The sequence below is a fragment of the Acinonyx jubatus genome, chromosome E4 (assembly GCF_027475565.1).
Source record: "Acinonyx jubatus isolate Ajub_Pintada_27869175 chromosome E4, VMU_Ajub_asm_v1.0, whole genome shotgun sequence".
NCBI lineage: Eukaryota > Metazoa > Chordata > Mammalia > Carnivora > Felidae > Acinonyx > Acinonyx jubatus.
Window position 1 is genome coordinate 2,718,063 of NC_069395.1, and position 14,975 is coordinate 2,733,037.

Consider the following 14,975-nt stretch of genomic DNA (forward strand, 5'->3'; position numbering starts at 1 on the left):
TTCTCGGCACTGTGGCCCAGCCGGGTGACGTATAAAATGAACCACCAGATCGCACAAACACGAATCCAAAGAAACGTAGAAAGGCTAAATAATATCAGAGAAAGAAGACTTCAGAGCCCGGGAAGTTACCAGGGGCAAAGGAGAATAGTGGACAATGACGGAAGGTCAGTTCAGCAAGACGTGACGAGAACCCCCGACGTGTGCCCACCTGAAGAGGGCACGTGGTGCCATGGCACCAAATACACGTGGCAAGATGGCAGAACTGAAAGGAGGAACAGGTGCGTCCACCGTCGCAGCCAGAGGGCCCAGCACTCCCGTCCCGGCAGCGCGGCGAGAGGCGGGCAGTCAGCAAGGACACGCGACGCTGAACACGACCACGAACCAGCCTGACCCGGCTGGTGTCTGAGGAACACTCGGCCCCACCAGCAGCCTGCAGAGCCCTCTCAGCTCCCAAGACAGTGTCCCATCCTGGGCCAGAACACAAACGTCAGCGATTTTTCGCGTCCTGAAATAATGTGTTTTCTCGGACTGGGACAGACCTCGGGTAGAATTTAATAACAGAAAGATGACGGGAAATTTCCAAACACTTACGGAGGAAACGAAACAAGTCTCCATAGCCAAATGTCAAAGAGGGCGCCTGAAGGGAAATGTCTCAACATTTGAAGCGAGCGGAAATGAACATACAAGACATCAAAACGTGGGAAAAGACGCGAACAAGGTGCTTATGAGGAAATGAACATGATTCAAAGCATAGTTTGCCAAAGGAGAAATGCTCCAAATTTATAATTTAAGCATTTCTCTTACAAATCTATACAAATAAGAGCGAAACAAATGCAAAGCAAGCGGAAGAGAGGAAATAAGAAGAACGAAGATAGAGAAAATGAAACTGAGTCATGTAATAAAACATATTGACAGAAAAGCCGAGAGTGAACATCACTGTTGAAGGCAGAAAACTGGATGCTTTCCCTTAATGTTGGGAACGAGCCAACGGTGCTTGTGCTCACCGCTCCTCTGTAGCATCTAGGGAAAGTCTCATCAGATGCACTAAGGCAAGAGAAAGACATAAAGTGAGATATAGATTGGAAAGGGGAAAAGAAAAGCTGTCTTGATCACAGACATTACTTGTGTTTGTCTACATAGAAAATCCCAGGAATCTACAGAAACTTCCCCAGACTAGTAAGCGAGTTTGCCAAGAGGGCAGGATAGAGGCCAACGGGGAGGGGACTGACGGGCCATTGTACCAGCAGGATGGAACAGACATGTAACAGTTTGTGCTCCAGGCCGGGGGCGGTCACCGAGGCCCTGAGCAGGTGTGCGGGGGCAGGTGGGGCATGTGGTCGCGCACAAGGGGATTGAGAGGGGGTGGTCCCCGGTGCCAGGGAGCCCCATCAGGATTGGGGTGGTACCCTGGTCCTGTGTACCTCATGCCCCTGCCTGTCTGGTCTACACTGAAAATAAGAATCATTTCAGACTTCAGGTCGGGGCTCCTCTCTCACTGACTGTGTGCAGTGAGGTTAATCATACCAACCACCTGCTATAGTTCATGCAGCCCAGCGTCCAGGAGATGCTTTCACCTGCTCCCTGCCCACCAGCAGGGGTGAGGTTTCAGGACCCCGGGGCGGGGGGGGGAGGGGGAAGAGGCTTGTTTCACAACATTTACTGCAAGGTTCAGACACAGCCCGGCTCTGCCCCCTCTCCGGATACAGATACCGTTCTCAGATACTTAGAATCATCCTTTCAGTTGCAATCTGGATGTTTCTGGAAGCCTTAGTTCTGAGGCACACGCAGCTGCTTGGCTGGAGGCTGGTGTGTGCGTGCTCCCTTGCAGAGGCTGAGGTTTTAGGGACGATTAGCTCGTCTGCTTTCCTCTGATCTCGGGGGATCCACCTGCTTCCGGTGGAGCCTCAGGCTGAGCTGGGGAGACGGACAGGCAGGGACACTTGAGACCCACTTCTGTCCTGCTTGGATTACTAATTCTGGCAAATAGCAGGCCACTCTGTATGCATGGGGGAGAAGAGGTAGAGATGGAAGGAGAGAGTTTGTGGTCCAAGAGGTGACCTGAGGCTCAGGTAGGCGACCAGCCTCTCCTCCGAACGGAACACGCACATTCATGGCCTGAAAACACTTTCCCTCCTGTGGGGGCCGAGCTCCTGCTCTGTCTTGCCCGGCCCCTGGATTACAAGAAGGGAAGCTGGGCTGTGAGGGCAGGGAGAGAGGGCGGGGAGGACACAGCGCAGGGGTGAAGAGGGGGAGCCGAACCCACAGCCCCAACAGGCGGGAAGGAGAGCCGAAAAGCACGTGTGCCAACCTAGGGACCAGTCCTGTGTCCTCTTGAGTAAGTGGCAGAAACCGCTAAGGCTTCAGCGTCTCCGGCTTTCCTCTTACAAGTGTGACAACAAAATAAACTTGTTGCACCCGAGGCGCTTGGCACAGGCCTGGGGCTTCAGAGGCACCGGATCTGGGCCCCTGAGCAGGAAGGAAGGAGTCCAGGGTGTGGCCCATTTCCTGAGAAAGGGCACCTGATGTGGGTGGAGGTGGCAGCTGACGCGTGGGGGTCACCCCTGGGGGCTCTAGGGGTCCTGTGAGGTGGGGCCCAGGTGCGGGATCAGCCGTTCAGTAGGCGGAGCCCCAGCCAGGGTGCAGGCTGCAGGGAGGGAGCCAGCAGGGTCAGGGGGACGGACCAGAGGAGGGGTGCCTCAGACGGGGCCTCACGTGTAGGGAAAGGTCCTTCTTAGACACGAGGAGCTCAGTGTCCCCCGTGGGGACAGGAGAGAGAGGGAGGCAGAGGTCAGTAAGCGGTCAGGGAAAAGTTAACTGGCAGAACGAGAACTCACTCATCAACTTCTGCTTTTTCCTGAGAAATAGGAGCCCTGCCAGGTGCCAGCACGACCGGTCAGAAGGGAGGAGGTTTCCCAGGACTCGGGAAACCAGACGACGGCTGGGACCCAGGCCCTGGCTGCGGTGCGGCTCGGGCTCCCCCAGCTGTGCGGCCTTGACACTCAGCCTTTCTGGCCTCCTGCTCCTCATCTGCAAAGTGGGCACCGGGACACCCAGCTCACACAGCGTCTGCGAGGGCCCAGTGAGTGACGAACGAAGAGGGTGACGAGATCAGGGTGGGTCACAGGGCCAGGACTCAGCAAGCCCTGGCTGTGCGACTTTGTATTCTCTTTACACAGCTCTCAAGCACAGACTGAGCCGGCTGGTGGTGAACCAGTCGAGGCTAGAAGTTGAGACTTCATGTCGATGGGTCCCAGAGGCAGAGGGTCCGGACAGGACGACGGACGGTGCACAGACGTGGGGAGAGTGGGCTCCGTTGACGGTTGCCAAAGGGGCTGAGGCTGAGCGGAACCGGACCACAGCTTTGGACTCGTTTAACGACGAAGGTCCCCCTCGATCTGCCGCGATGTGTGTCTTCTGCTCAACTTGTGCACAAAGTGTCCGCATAGAGATTCACGGAGGTTGGATGAATCTGGTCCCTGCTGAGAGCAGTTAGAGGGGGAGGGAGCAGGACCAGGGCTGCAGGCATCACACGCACAACAGAGGTGTCGGGGGGGAGGCTGGATTCCCTGCTCCTTCCAGTTAAATCACCCTCAAGACCTGGCCTGGGTGGCGGACCTCACTGTAGACTGTCGTGAGCGGTGTCTCCTGTTCGAGATGTGGTTCCCCCGAACCCTGGAACGCAGACAGAGGGTTCCTGCCACAGCTGAGGGACAGAGAGGCCCCAGAGGGACCCACACAGATGCGATGCCGCTCACCTGACCTCCCCCCAAAGCGCCCAGCACTGCACGGACCCCGTGTTAACTCTGCACTGTCTGGAGAGAGATACAGAGCAACGAGGCCAGAAACTGCTGATCCCTGGGTTTGACAAACTCACACCCAGGCACAGGGACATGGGAGAACCCAGGCTGACCGCCTCGTCCGGCCTTACCTGGTCCCTGCTCTCCCTGGAAGTCTGCTGGCTCAGCTCTGCATACTGGACGCCATCATCATGGTCCCTGTGCTCTTCCTGGGACCCTGCACGAGAGTCCCACCGATGGAGCTTGAATCTGAGCCTTGGAAACCTGTACCCTCCCCCAGCATGCCCCCCTCGGTCACGCCCACACCCACCAGCCTTCTGCAGGGACATCCCTGAGCAGCAAGACGCAGGGGGAAGGGAGCTGAGGGTCAGTGGGGGGCGGGGGGAGGTACGTGGGCACGGGAAGGAGAAATGCACCTGCCTCTCCCAGGCTCCAAGCTCTGCTTCCTCCTACGCGAGCACAGAAGGTACAGTCCAGCTCCGAGGATCAGCAGCACGACCACAAGAGCCCCCAGGACAGCTGGCAGGTGGGCAGACCCGTCCGGCCCATGTGGACCTGTTTGCCTCCCACACAGACAGTGAAGAAGGATGAGACAAGAGACGTCACATGCCCGTTGCCAGGCACGTGGAGACGTGTGAAGGGGCACCGTCTCGGCTGGAGACGCTCCCGAGAGGAGGCGAGGGGTGAGGGTGGCTCAGGGGGGGCTCCTGCAGGGTCCTGAGGTAAGGAGCCCTGCTCGAGGTCAGTGCCTGCTGGACAGGACCCCAGCGGGGGCTCCTGTGGGCCGGCAGGGGTCACACACGGTGGGGAAGCTCAGGCAAGGGGTCCCTGGACGGGAGTAAGTGGGGAAGGGGAGGACTCGGGACTGGAAGGTCTGGGGGAAGAAGGAGGAGCCTGGCCAGAGGCTGAAACCTGGGGAGCCCAGGACACATCCGGGAATCCAGCGAGCACTTGGGGGGGAAGTGTGTCCCCGAGACCGGAGACGGGCACACGAGCCCCGACACCTGAACCCTGAAGGCAGCGGCTGGCTCGGCCTCCCTCAGGTGGCACCGACCACTGACTCTCCCCCCTCGCTTGCTGGAAACCTCCCGGGACACACAAGGACTGAAGCATGAGGCAGGGGTGAGGTACCCGAGGGGGCTGCCTGGACCAGCAGGGGTGAGGGGTGCAGAGGAGCAGGAGAGAGACACCGAAAGGCAGAAGCAAGCGGAATGTGCCTGCCAGCTTCCTGGACGGGTGACGGGTGGCAGGAGGTGACCTAAACATGGGGGACAGAGCCCGGAACCCTCACCCAGGGGGACCTGAGCCCCGGGAGTCCCCTGCCCTCTGACAGGATGCACTCACCGTGGGCACAGACTTCCCCAAGGTCCCGGGTGGCAGTTTTCCGGTCCCCCGGGTTGCTGACCACACAGGTGATGCTGGGGCTGGGCTGGCTCAGGGGCAGCTTCAGAGCCACGGTCCAGGGGTTGGGGGCCGGTCCTGGGACCCCTCTCTTCTCCAGCTCCCTGGGGAGGCCCTTGCTCTCCCAGGACACATTCACATCCTCTCTGGTTCCCGGGGCGTGGCACTCCAGGGTGACATTGCACCAGTCTGGTGTGACGGATGGAGTCTCGGCCAGGATCTGGGGGTGGGGCACAGGCTCTGGGGCCCGAGGGACAAGAGGACACGGGGTCACATGAGTGGGGAGCATCACGCCTCATGCTCTCTTGGGCGGAATCTCACTGTCGCCCTGGCATCCTCCCCGCAAGGATGGTGAATCCACTTTACAGATAAGAGGACTTGACCCAAATATACAGCAAGTGGCTATGAGGACGGGAGCCACTGCGTGAAGCCTCAGGCGTGATCTCAGCTCTGCCTCAACTTGTGGTGAACACACTGGGTCCAGTTTCAAGGGAGAAGCCAGAGCCTCAGGTATGGGGTCTGGAAGGGGTCCTGCAAGGGGGGCCAGGGACACTCCCAGGGACAAAAGAAGTGGGTAAGTATGTATTGGGGGAGGAGCCACCACCTACCGTAGACAGTGAGGTGGAAATACTGGTTCGTTTCTCTTCCTTTGGTTAAGGAGACTCGAGCCCAGTACTGCCCACTGTCCTCAAGGGTCAGGTTGTCAATCCTCAGGGTCGTGGTGTTGAGCACATGGACCCTCTTCTCGAGCTTGTGCTGGAAGTTGACCCATGTTGGAACATCTTCCCCAGGAGACACCTGCAGGAGGACTAGGTACTCATACTTGTTTTTAGTGCCCCAAGAAATCTTCTCCAGCTTGACTCCTGGAGCTAATTCTGGACTTTGGGTCACATGAAACGACACAGAACTTCCTTGAGTTCCCTTCAGAGAAACCATGTTTCCAGAATCCTCCACTTGAGATCCATGAGTTCCAGAACCGTTGACCACAGTGCTGAAGGCGCCTAGGGCATTGGAAACAGACACGGTGAGTGTTTTGTCATTGAGAATAAGAAGAAAACCCTAGAACCCATGGCGCTCATGAAATCCGCCCAGTAGACTCCCTTGACCCCGGGAGGTGGGACCGAGCAAGAATTGGAGTCGTGGCTGGAATCAGGTCGTGGTCCTCGTGGGGCGTCCCCTTGAACCCGGTCCTGACCTGCTGTCCTGCAGTGTCCTCGCCGCCTAACTCTGAGAGTCTGGACGTGACGACATCACGGATCGAGAGCCCCGAGCACATCTGGGCCGATGCCAAGTGCCCAGTGTAGGAGGCAGCTTCCACCGTGGCTGCCCACACGCTGTGGGAGCCCTGGCCCTGGAGTGGGGGCCACGCCCTGTGACTTGCTCTGGAGCGGAGTGGCCCAAGGTCAGGGAGGCTGTGCTACAGGAACCCGCACTCCAGTCGCTCAGGGGCCGAGACAAGGGGAGTTTCTGAGACTGAGGGGGCTCCTGTCACACAAGGTAGAGGCATCACGGCCTGGTGGCTGCACCCCTCGGGGCCACAGCAGGGAAGGCACACAGGGGAATCGCCCGTGGGGGTTTCTCTCCCTCCAGAAGCGGCGTGATCTCTGCTCATGGGTTTGGCCACCTAGTCACAGGGCCCTGGCTACCTACCCAGAACTGGAAAATGTGGGAGAAGATATGATGGGTAGGTGAGCTCTGCTGTGCCTGCCACGAAGACCACGCTTCCCCAGCCGGTCCCCGAGACACCCTCAATGTCCTTCCTCAGTCACCTCTTGCAGAGCCGTGACCAGCAGGCAAGGGCCTCCGCGCCGCCCCTCCAGACCCCAAAATGCCCCATGCAGCACAGCCCAGGGGACCTGATACCCTGGGTCCTTCTGGAGACCGGGATAGGAAAGAAGGGGACGGGCAAAGAACGACCTTGTCCTGAAAGGAAGACCCATGTGTCCCCTGCAGCAGGGCAGGACTTCCTGGGGGACCGCTGCCTGCCAGGGCCCCAGACCCCTCTCCAGGTCCGTGAGCTGTCCTCACGCGGGGACTGCCCCCTCGCTGTGCTCACACCGTCCTGGCTCTCCCAGGAAGCAGAGAACCCAGAGAAGGGCTCAGGCCAGTATTGCTTCTGGAAGATTCCAGATCCTTCTACGCAATGATGTCCTCACTAACTCCCTCATTCCGACGGCAGGCGGCTGCATCCCGCCTGTCGCTGCCCGGCCCGGACGGCAGGTCCCTGTCCCCACGTGCCAGCTGCTGCGTCCCAATGCAGTTTGGATCTGCTTGTGTCCTTGGCCTGTTGTGTCCCATTAGTTTGTAGGAGCCGCCGCACCTGTCGTAAGAGAATCAGCCTGTTTTCTAACACACATAACGTAAGTCTTCGCCAACGTGCACGTCACCTCTGTCTGTGGACTCTGGCCCTGCTCTCAGCCTCAAGAAGCTGGATGTATCCGTTATTTGTAAGGCTTATTGGTTTTACGTCTTGCAGAAAAACATGGGCCCCCCCAGCAAAGGTGTGCTTTGTACTCGGTCTGGATGCCTCCTAGAACTTTTGCGGTTGCAGTGTTGGTGTGTGAATGTGACCGGAAGGGACTGTGCTTGGGTCTCAGACCAGGAGGTCCCTTGCAGCAGGGCGGTGAGGACCGGGGCAGGGTCCGGGAGGCGGGAGGCGGGAGTCCTCTGCTCTCTGCAGCCTGTGGCCTCGGGCAGTCATGTAAGCTCCCTGCCTTCTCCTTGAGTCTCTCATGCGGAGACAATGACCACGCTCCCCTCAGGGAACCTTTGCTGGGGTGTCAGAAGGCGCGAGCTTTCCCTTAGGCGTGAGCTGTTCCCATCAGGACGATGCTTGCTCCTGGCAGGCACAACTGGGGTCCGCCCCGAACTTCCCAGGTCCCGGATGGAGCCCTGTGCTCCCCACCAGCTGCCCTCTCGGGGTCTCCTCCCAGGATCAGGGACGGGCTCCCGGGAGACAGACACCCATGGTGCCGCCTCACAGGCGGCCACGGGAGCCAAAGTCCCCCGGGGCCTTCCGCTCAGAGCCATGAAGCTCCCGGCTGTGTCCACGGCAGCTGGTTTCCATGGTCCCTGTCAAGTGCACAGCAGGAAGAAAGTGAGCACACCTGTGCAGGGGGGGCAGCGTCCTAGAGACGAGGGAGGGCCGGATACTGTGGCTCCACATGGTGTGGGCATCTCCCCATTTCTCTCCACCGGGCTTCCTCGTGGCTCTAACATATTGTGTGTTCATCACAGCTAGCCTACGGATGGTGCAGTTGGCCGAAGCAGAAGGTAGGTGTGGGTCCCCCCCTCAGGCTCCTCCAGGAGTCAGATGCCCAGGGCGTGTATGTTTGTTCAGGCAGCCGCAAACACCATCAACCCGAGCGAACGCAGCATATGTTGGTAATTGCACTTTGAGTTTCCTGATGGCCGGGACCAGTGTGCCCTCGATCCTTCCAATCCTTCTCTGACTGGGCTGTGAGCACCTGCTGGCTCCCTCAGGAATGAATGGGCCCAATGAAGTGTCCGGGGAGACCCAAAGGCAGCTCCCCGGCTAAACGGTCAGGGCTGAGCTGATGTGGAAATAGGCAAAGTTGGCTGCACCTTCCATGAAATTCGGAGAAACAGCCCTTGTTGCAACCGGGGTGGGGGTGGGGACGGTGCACTGGGCTCCCGGAGGGACTGCGATTCAGCCTCCACTGTGGTACCTCCCCGAGGGCTGTTCGCCAGCAATTCTGAGCCAACAATGACTGTCTCGGTGCCCCCAGCGTTGGTGAGAGGGGCTCAGCACCAGGGAAGCGGAGAGAAGGGAGGTGGCATTTTGTGCTGACCACAGGCGGGCCTGCACGGCTCTAGCCGGGCCGCGGGTTAGCGGCTTCTTGTCGGTTCACCGCTGTGGCTCGTGTCCTGAGCCTGCCGTGCACACAGAGTTTGTAAACACCGGGGAAGGGGCTGCTGGCCTTCACACATGGTCTAGAAGACCCTGCTCAGGAGTGGAGACGGAGACAGCAGAGGCTCAAGGATTGTGAGCGGAGCTTCAAAGAGACAATATCCTTCCGGCCTGGGAGGCTGAGCCACTGATGGCGGAAAGCCTAGGCTCCTGGTTTTGAAGGGTCCTCAGCTGTCCGAACCTGTCAGCACCTGGGACTAGGACAGGATGGAGACAGAGAGCACAGGCCTTGGAGAAGCCAAAGGAGAGTCCTGTCCAGATGGGGGCACCCAGGTTCAGGATGTCATAGTGGGGAGGGCCTTGAGGGGACCTTTCACAGAGGAAGGGGCTCCGTCAGGGGTGAACTTACCCCGGGTCATGAAAGGCAGAGAGACCTGGAGCCGGCTTCGCTCTCCCCCAGCCCAGGGCTTCCCCTGCAGGGAGCTGCCTGCACCTCTCCCCCTGCCCTGCGCAGGGGCTCACTCTCAGCGGCTCCCAGCAGTCCTGGGCTCTCACGCCCCAGCTATTCTCCTGGGAAAGGGCACCCAGGTACCTGTCCGCCTGTGGCAGGGCAAGACCTCGGGCACCTGCTGGCAAGGAGGGAACCAGGGAGGGAGGAGGCTCAGCCCTCAGGCTGCAGGGGGGGGCCTGCCCCCCAGGCTGGACGGTGAGCCTGGGCTTCAGGAGGCTGGAAGCCGACTCAAGCTGGGAGGAAGGCAGTGAGAGCTCTCAGATCAGCAGAAGGTGCTAATCCCAGAGAGGAAGGACAGAAGGACAGAAAGACAGACGGCCAGGGACACAGGTGGCTGTGATCCAGAGAGCCAGGCTTTATTTAAAGAAGATAAAATTTAACATTCAACGGTGAACATAAAATTTTCCATTTCCTCCCTTCCTTCCTCCTTCCTCCTTCTTTCTACCTTTTTTCTTTCTTTCTTTCCTACATAATTGTCCAATCCAGATGTTTACGGAGAAACTCTATGTAATTTCACATATTTCTCCAGTCAATTAAATTGAAAGAAAGAGAAAGCCTACGTTTTTTTATTGACAAAATTATTTGGATAACAGGGATGTCAAAGCCTTATAAGCCAAGCTCATGTCTAATGAGAAACGCCCTGTTTACAGATGCCCCGGAGTCGGGAATTTCCTAGAACCCCGGTACCCCCCTTCCCCGGACAGGCCAGGGCACTCAAGCAAAACATGGCAGGAAATGAAATTCCCAGGAATCCACGGCTCTCGAGACCTCGGTCTTGTCCTTTGTTTTTATTTCGTCTGTTACACGAAGGCAGATGGTCTCGGGGAAAGCGCTAACAGGAGTGTCTGGGTTTCATCAGGACAGTCTTTCTTTCAGTTCCCTTTTGGGGACCTGCTACTTCCCTTCCCGTTACCGCGTTCACCCTGTCCCGGGGCCCTGATTATCAGCGCCCTCTGTTCCATCCACACCCTTCCAGCAAGTGGGCGCAGACACCCTCAAATTCCGGAGGCCGCCCTCCCTTCCTGGTTCCTTGTGTCCGTGCCCTCCTCTCGCCCGAGAAGTGGGACCAGCTCCCATGGGGACCCTGGGTCGGCCCTCTGCTCCCCTCACAGCTGCAGAGGCAGCCTCTCCCCTGTGGCAGGCGGGTCCCGGCTCAGAGCCAGATGCCCCCCTGGTGCTCCCTGACAGAGTTGGTATTTCGGGCTGTTCCCCACAGACATCAGACACACGGGACCCCCGCCTCCCTGCCCCGCACACCGGCCTCCCACCCGGGGAGCCCGGGCCACTCACTGAGGACGAGGCTGCTGAACCCCAGGAGCCGGGAGGCCCAGCACAGGTGGGGGTCTTCTGAGTGGGCTCCCATCACAGGCTGCCTCCTTCAGGCTTGGTCTGGGCCGAGTTGGCTGTGGAGGAAACATCCAGAAGGCAGAGGCAAGAGAAGAGGCGAGCTTCTGCTCAGAACACTCTTAGGCTCTTCCCACCCCAAGGGCGGAGCTAACTGCCTAGGACAAGCTGGCTGGTCTAGATAAGCCATTCAGATGCTTCCTCTTCTCTCTGGCACCTGCAGGGACCCTCGGGGGAACGATGGTGGAATAAACATAGGAACCCCCCCTCGGTGAGGCGCTGTGTGGGAGATGCCCCGTCCTGTGGGCACGACCAGCCTGGTGATCTCAGCTCCCCAGCCAGCACTGCTGGGACCCCTTACCTGTTTCCCTGGGTTCACACTCTGCCCAGGCAGCCCTGCTCCCCAGGGCCAGCCGATGGCCAGGCCCAAAGTCGCACAAACCACTGTACCAGGGACACAGTGACCCCCCTGCTTTGGGCCTGTCCTCTGTCTTAACACCATTGAACGAGTCAAATCTCCTTTCTGATTTTCTCTGCACTTAACTGTCGGGTGTCTAAGGAAGACGCTCTGAGCACAAGAACAAAGCGCTTTGTGGGAAGGGCCCACCCCCCACACCCCAGTGCAAACACGGGCATTTCCCTTTGGCCGGCACCCAGGCCCTCTGGGCACCCAGACCCGCCCTGCCCCCACACACAAGGCAAACCCCCCTAACAGGGCAGCACCCCACCAGCGCGTCCCCCTAAGGCTCTGCCAGCCCTGGGCCCGCTCTCACACACAGGCAGGGGGCAGGGATGGGCTCCTCCGTCCACAGGCTCGGCTGCCTCAGACTCACGGCCACCTGCTGAGGGTCAGGCCTCTTCTCCCCAGACGGGGCCCCACGACCTCAGAGAACCTTGTCTCCCGTGGACCCTGGGGGAGCAGCCCCATAACTCCCCGCCGGCCGTGCCCTTTCCCTGCCCACGGAGGCTCCCCCCAGCTGCTCAGAGCCTCGGATCCTAAGGCTGGACCCCAGGATGGCCGGGGACACGAACTGAAGGCAGTCGGCCTATGGGCTGGGAAGTCCCTTCTGGGGATGTGGAAGCCCATCCTAAGGCTTTGGACGACCATCGCAGGTCACTCAGCAGGGTGGAGCAGGGACTGGACTCCCAACCGTGATCTCTGAGACCCAACATCCCAGCCCCTGTCCCTTCCCACCGTGTGGCCTCCAAGAGTCACCCCGTCCACTCTGGGCTCCCTGACCTGCTCTGCGCTCCTCGGACAAGAGAGCATCAACATGGCCTTCTTCCCCCGCTCCCGTCCCGTAACGGGGATGGTCCTTCAGAAGGCTCAGTCCCTGGCCTCGCGGTTAGAAACTCCTCGGACGGAGGCCCCACCTGGGCAGCTCACCACTGGTCACTTCGGCGTGATGGGGAGCAAGTCGGCAATGCCCCTGTCCCTGTCCCTGCACCCCCGGGGAGTGCCTCGGGGGAAGAATGTCTGCTCACCAAAACCACTGTGTGGGGGACAGGGCCCAGGGCCCCGGAGGGAACCCCCAGCAGCTGCAGGTCAGGGACACGGGAGGGGCCGCCAACACACATGCCACGCCGGCACCCCAACAGGGACATTTCGAACCCACATACTGATCTCTGTCACTCGCCGCCGTCCTGGGCAGCAAGAGCTAACGTCATTCGTGCACAGCGTGTCTGGTTTCTGTGGTTCCCAGGCTCGGTCCCTGTGAGAGGCGGCGGATATCAAGATTAGCGTCCATTTTACAGATGAGCAACGTCGGGGCCCATTTAGGGTATTTGATGGGCCCACGGTCTGGAAGCCGGGACATGGCGGGGCCAGGCCCACATCTCAGGCTCATAGGCCACTGGTCTGTCCAGACCTCAGTCCCTCCTGACCTTCAGAAGCCCCACTGGAGGGGAAGGGGGAGGGAGGCCAGGCCTGCCCCCGGACAGCCTCTCTCCTTTCTCACACCCCCAGGCAGAGGAAACAGGCCCTGTGGCCTGAACCCTGCAGCATCTGAGGTCCAAAGAGGCCCCTGCTGACCACAGCCACCCCCCTACACTGCCTGCGTCACACGTGGGCCAGCGCCTCCAGCCCTGCTCACCGTGGGGCTTACTTCTCCCACACTCAGCCGCTTCCGGAACTTTCTAACCAGACTGGCAGCAGCTAATTTAGATCATGACCCTGAGCCAGAGAATGCACCCTGGGCAACATGGCTTCTGTGCTGACCCGCGGGCTTCGGGCTGGAAACCCTCCTAGACGTGCCGGGGCCACAGTCAGCTGCTGGGAGAGCGGCTTTAGGACCAGACCCAGTGAGAATCTCATCTTTTTCACTCATTCCCTGCATGTCCGGGGACAAATGGCTCCATGGACCTGAGCCAGTGAGCTCTCAACATGGAGGGATTTGGAGACGCTCCAGGGGTCACTGGGTTAATCACCGGGACTGTGTGGGGCCAGTGAGGTCACCAATGCTCCGGAAAGCCTCCAATTGTATCCAGAATGCCCGTCTCCAGGAGAAACCTCCTGCGTCCGGAATGTGTTGGCTTTACTCCTGAGCAGATTCCCAGCAGCTCCCCGTCCTGACTCTACATTTCCCTAATTTCCTTTCACAGAAATAGGACTGACCTTGAGGACGGGAAACCCCTGAGGATAGAAACTCCTTCCGTCTCCAGCTCCTGTCAGCATTTCAGGTCAGGAGCCCGCGGCCGGCTCCCAACAGAGAAATGTGAGGGTATATTGTAGACACTTACCAACAGCACAATGGAGTCTCTCCCCCAGGAGAGGGAGGCCACTGAGCCCAAACATAACGCGCGTACGTGTGGCCATCGGACGGGGACCGACAGAAGCGGAACGGGAAATGCGTCTACCTCCCGCGTGCGCCAGAAACAAACGCGATATACTGAGTCATGTGCACCCCAAGTTCGCACCGCGGGGTGGATCCTGAGTGCACACGGGCCCCACGCGCCTGGCGTCTCTAACAGCAATCCCAGAGGGAACCGGGCTAGTGATGGGGCCCTCCCGCCCTGGGGTATGTGAGCAGCCGGGTCCTGCCTGCACTGTCGTCCCTCGGGACACCGGCTCTGACACAGCACGGGAGCCTCCCCCCCGATGACCTTCAGGGCCAGGACCCCAGTCATGACACTGCCGTCTATTGCCAAATCCCTCAAAGCCCCCCCACCCCGGCGTGGAAGGGCCCCTCCCTCCTGGAGATGGCCGACCCGGGGCGGACCCTGGCCACGTACTCAGACCTGCCCCCGACCCTCCAGGCCCAGTGACAGCGGCCTCGGCCCTTTCTAGCTGGTGAGGGTCCAGGACTCCGTCCCCTCCCCCCCTTCCTTTCCTGGGCCCCTGCCGAGGGATCCTGGGGTGGGGGGCAAGTCGCTGTCCCCATTGTCTGTAGGGTCCCCAGATCTAGGAGGGCCTGCTTGCCAGACTCTGACAATCGGAGCAGGGCCCTGACCTGACCCGGGGGAAAATTACCACTGAGGATGCCACCAACCTGTCGTTACATCTGGACCTGGAAATAGTTGGACCCACATCCCGGAGCAGAGGCCCAACTCTACTGTCCTAACAGAATCTACCTGTGGGGTCTCAATAGGCCTTGTGGGCCGGGGACAGCTGGCACTGTGTGTTCCCGAGCAGTGCTGCCTTGCATCTTCGGGTGGTTGACATTATTAAGCGCCTACTGTATGCCAGGTGCTGGGGCCCCTCACTTGATGGTGTCCCGTGTCTCAGGGCACCCGAGCATGATGGACAAGCAGAGCAGCAGGACCAGGACCCCCTCCTCCCCGGCTGGGGCTCCCCGTCCGGCTGGGGGCGAAGTCAGGAGCTTCCGAAGGAAATCGGGGCCCCTGAGGCCCAGGAAGGTCTTTCTATCTTGCGTCCTCAGGTGTCACGCGGGCCATGTGGGTAGTGGGCATGCAATGCATGTTTTCTGGATGTGAGGAAGGCTCTACTCCCATAGACCTTACAGAGGAATTGGGACAATTCTCTGGACACCAAGCTTCGATGTGGGTCACAGACTGCACCAGATACAAGCAGACGATGCCTCCCACAGGCGTC

The 14,975-nt window shown here is 59.6% G+C and overlaps 1 protein-coding gene across 7 annotated transcripts; it reads right to left on the bottom strand.

Annotated features, from left to right (window-relative positions):
* Window positions 1–529: 529 nt before the first annotated feature.
* On the bottom strand, window positions 530–14,024 carry LOC113597235 (SLAM family member 5-like). Of its 7 annotated transcripts, none has more exons than XR_008293023.1 (6): window positions 10,871–11,594; window positions 5,807–6,199; window positions 5,142–5,438; window positions 4,218–4,352; window positions 2,835–3,672; window positions 530–1,044 (listed from the first exon to the last, which is right to left on the bottom strand). XR_008293023.1 is itself a non-coding variant. In XM_053209023.1 (6 exons), exons 3-6 carry the CDS (start codon window positions 6,132–6,134, stop codon window positions 3,617–3,619), a joined length of 816 nt encoding a protein of 271 aa, XP_053064998.1. In that variant the 5' UTR covers window positions 6,135–6,199; window positions 7,116–7,518; window positions 10,871–11,597; the 3' UTR covers window positions 530–3,616. The 7 variants fall into 7 exon arrangements, 4 of the variants coding, with proteins under 4 accessions (XP_053064998.1, XP_053064997.1, XP_053064995.1 ...); XR_008293022.1 differs by having other exon boundaries at window positions 530–1,914; XM_053209023.1 differs by adding an exon at window positions 7,116–7,518 and having other exon boundaries at window positions 530–3,672; window positions 10,871–11,597.
* Between the last annotated feature and the right edge of the window lie 951 nt (window positions 14,025–14,975).